The 3,655-nt window shown below is 32.6% G+C and overlaps 1 protein-coding gene across 1 annotated transcript; it reads right to left on the reverse strand.

The window, feature by feature from the left end:
- Nucleotides 1-671: 671 nt before the first annotated feature.
- On the reverse strand, nt 672-2,945 carry LOC139865138 (homeobox-leucine zipper protein ATHB-22-like). The gene is made up of 3 exons (XM_071853617.1): nt 2,831-2,945; nt 1,627-1,964; nt 672-953 (listed from the first exon to the last, which is right to left on the reverse strand). Exons 1-3 carry the CDS (start codon nt 2,943-2,945, stop codon nt 672-674), a joined length of 735 nt encoding a protein of 244 aa, XP_071709718.1.
- Between the last annotated feature and the right edge of the window lie 710 nt (nt 2,946-3,655).

Genomic DNA, 3,655 nt, shown 5'->3' on the forward strand with positions numbered 1-3,655 from the left:
ATGATTACAACCAGTCATCGATAACAATCAAACTGCAATCATTTAAATTCTAAAAACAAAGTAATCGATAAAAATATGAATAACATATATGTTCATCATTGTGTAAATTAGAGTTTTAAACATAAAAGTCTGGGAACAATATTTTTATTCTAAGATTATCATTGAAGAGTCAAGTAAACACCTCAATAAACAGTCGATCTCTAGATGGACCGAGAACAACCGGTCTTGAGATACTATCTCGAGAATAATATATAGAAGGTAATATTACCCCTAACACGATTTTTACACAAATATATACATAATATTCAATTGTTCATAAGGGAATTTGAATTCATGACTTCAAGGTGAGAGGAGCACTTCGAGACCGCCAGACAAATGGGCCCTTTGGTGGCCCTTTGGTTATATAGAAGGTAATGTTAGCTAGACCATACATAGTCCATACACCATACAGTCCATATATGCATATCTACATAATATAATTAGTCAAACAAATGATAATACTTCAAATAAATATATACTGTACAATAAACTTTTATACCGTCTGAAAAGCCGTTAGCTCGGATCAAAATCATGTTTTTTAACTAGTAAAAACGATAAATAAGAAATATTATTCGATAAATCACGTAGTCACATAAACAAATAGCTAAATAATACATACACTAATACTAATTCTAAGGATAAGATGGGAGAACCGCCCAGTTATTGTAAGGTGGAGCGGGCACAGATGTGGCCGGATCGTAGTTCATCACATAGTTACTGTCATATGGGGCGGTTGTAGCAGCCTGATGTTGGCCTAGTGTCAGCTGATGCGGGTGGTTGTTAGAGGTGCGAACGGTTGCAACTGACGTGCTTTCCACAGTATCTTCGCCAGACACGTAAGTGTACCCCGTGCTAGATCCTGCGCCTTGTCTCTTGCTAACTTGTTCCTTAAGTATAGTTCTCAATGCTAAAACCTTGGGATCAAAACTAGAGAATTAAGTACTAAAAAAAGGATAAGAGATCTCATGTTCGAACCTTACTAAGTAACAACTTATCTTGGGGTACTATAGTGAATAAAGGGTCAAATTGTAATGGAATAACCAGGTGAAGCCGCTTATATCTGATAAGAAGACCTTTATTAAGAAGACCTTTATCACAACAAACTTTATAGGTTGTGACACTTTTTTAAATGATCTTTTAGCTCCTCAAAATATGAAATGCAAGTTTGGATAGTGGAAAAATTTTGTGTCAAAAAATTTAAGCATGAAAAACTATGGCTTCAAAGTTTTTAAGTGCTATTAACTTTTTAACATATCCAAGTGTCATTGCATTCTTATTAATTTCTGTCGCTTTTAAGTGTCAACAACTTAACTTTATGACACTTATGTGTGTCAGAAACATATCAAATTATTTATAATTTAAAGCGTCAAAAATAATGTAAGCGTCAAAAAATAAAACTTTTATTGTAGTCTTTATTCGTTTACCGTTTAAGTACCGAAAAATCATTAATAATGAAAGACTACAATTGATGAAACTAGCTATAAATTGTTGACTAAGTGATGATTTAGAACTAAATCTTGAAAGTACCACCAACTTTGTGGAACATATAATAATTTTACATTTAAGGGTATTTGTATTTGTATGTACCTCTTCTTGAAGCTTCTGTTTCTCTCTTGAGACAGCATCAAACTCTTGTTTTAGGGTATCATATAAACACTCGAGCTGCTTAGTCTTCCATCGTGCACGTCGGTTTTGAAACCACACTGCAATTTGTCTTGGCTGCAGACCAAGTTCATGTGCTAACTTCATCTTGGTTTCAGGGTCAAGTTTCTTCTCCTCCTGAAAAGTGTTTTCTAGTGCCTCTAACTGCTCATTTGTTAACCTTTTCTTCTTATCTTGATTGTTATTATTTTCATACTCATTTTGGTTCATTTCCATTATTGCTAATGGTGCTTGCATCATTTGATGCTTCATCTCCGCCACTCCTGTTTATATTTTTCATTAAATTTTATCACTTAATTACTACTAATTTAACATTCTTTTATGCACACAAAAACTTCAAGCTCTTAGATGTATGCAAGTACTATGGGAATGCCAAAAAGGCATATTATCAATGGTGACTTAAGTAGACATATATGATTGAATATCTAAAAGATGCATGGAGATATATGAACTAATTCCGTTATTAAATCGTTCTTATATAACATATGACGAATCGATCTTAATGCATGATACTATACATCTTTTACTATATTATTCAATTCACGTGATCATACTTTATGTAGAGATTCAGTATCATATATCTGATAGGTGAGCACTTTTATTCTTGCTGCATCTATGTTTGTCCATGTTTTTGTGTGTGTAGCTCATGAGATCTTGTGAAGAAAACCATTTTTTTTTTTTTTTTGAAATTATGCAATATATGTCATTACTTTATGAAAGTAGTTAAACTAAACAAAAAATCAAGTTAAAAACTGAATGAGAAAATATAAGCTCACAGACTCAGAAAATCCTACAGTTTGATACTACACCCGAACAATACCCATAAAGAACAGAAAAAACCTTAAAAACCATTATCTGTTTTTTTTTCCGGCAAAAATCTTATCTGTTTACCCATTTATATTATACGAGGACATTATATACACTACACTTGCATTAATTTGACAAACATACTTAAAAAATGTAATTTATGTTTAGCTAGCTCTGCAGGAAAATTGATCAACTAGTTCTAACTTAAGAACTAATTTGTTTCGGCTTGAACATGCCAATTAACCCATAATGCATCGATCTAATGAAACAAAAGTTCATAGAGTGAAAAGACGAGATCGAATTGATCGAATTAATTACATACCAGGTGGTGGGTACATGTAATGATCATTGTTATAGTTGTAAAGAAAAGCAAACGAACTTTGCGCCGTTGGGCGAGGTATAAATGGTCTAGGATTGATCCCACCACTCCACTCCATGCTATATATATGCAGATCACCTTCTTTGTTCTTCTTCTTATCCTTTGAATGTCTCCTTCATAAAAGACTAATTCACCCTAGCAAACAAAGTATTCAGTATAAGTTGATAGTGTGTGTATTTGGTGGTGCAACAAATGTGTGAAATTTATATGAAATATAAAGGTATGTTTGAATTGATGAAAAGCCAGTGGGACAAGTAAACAGTAGTACTAGTGTTAATTAGAAGAAGAATAAGTTAAAAAAGAAGGTCGCAATCTGGTCCTGGAGTGAAAATAAGTTTAGATGATACACAAACTGACAATATGCCTTGCCTTTTTCACGCCTCTTTCTGACTCATTACTGCTACTGTTCATATATCTATATACAAAATGTTGAGCTTTTCTTTCTTTAATCTGATTGAATTTACAGGTACCACCCTAATACTAGATGAAAAATCGTGTGTACTTTTATCAAAACAGATTAACGCAGCGGATAGTTAAAATAATAATCTTTTATTATTTTATGAACAAAATTTAACAAGATTAAATTTTCACTTATTTAATGAAACATGCACACGATTAATCTTTCTCAATGATCCAGTTACATCATAATAATTGTCATGAATATAAAACAAAAGAGGAGTTAACGATATACCTTTCTTGAAGAATTGATGAGACGGAGAGAAAATTACGATCAAAAGTATGACCGTCTCTTTGGATAGTTCACACTAC

The sequence above is a fragment of the Rutidosis leptorrhynchoides genome, chromosome 1 (assembly GCF_046630445.1).
Source record: "Rutidosis leptorrhynchoides isolate AG116_Rl617_1_P2 chromosome 1, CSIRO_AGI_Rlap_v1, whole genome shotgun sequence".
NCBI lineage: Eukaryota > Viridiplantae > Streptophyta > Magnoliopsida > Asterales > Asteraceae > Rutidosis > Rutidosis leptorrhynchoides.

Excerpts from the sequence above, each read along its gene's own strand:
- LOC139865138 (XM_071853617.1), bottom strand. The coding sequence starts at position 2,945 with ATGGAGTGGAGTGGTGGGATCAATCCTAGACCATTTATACCTCGCCCA. Across the intron at positions 1,965-2,830 it reads TTACATGTACCCACCACCTG|GAGTGGCGGAGATGAAGCAT; the intron begins GTATGTAATTAA and ends AAATATAAACAG. Across the intron at positions 954-1,626 it reads AACAGAAGCTTCAAGAAGAG|GTTTTAGCATTGAGAACTAT; the intron begins GTACATACAAAT and ends TTTGATCCCAAG.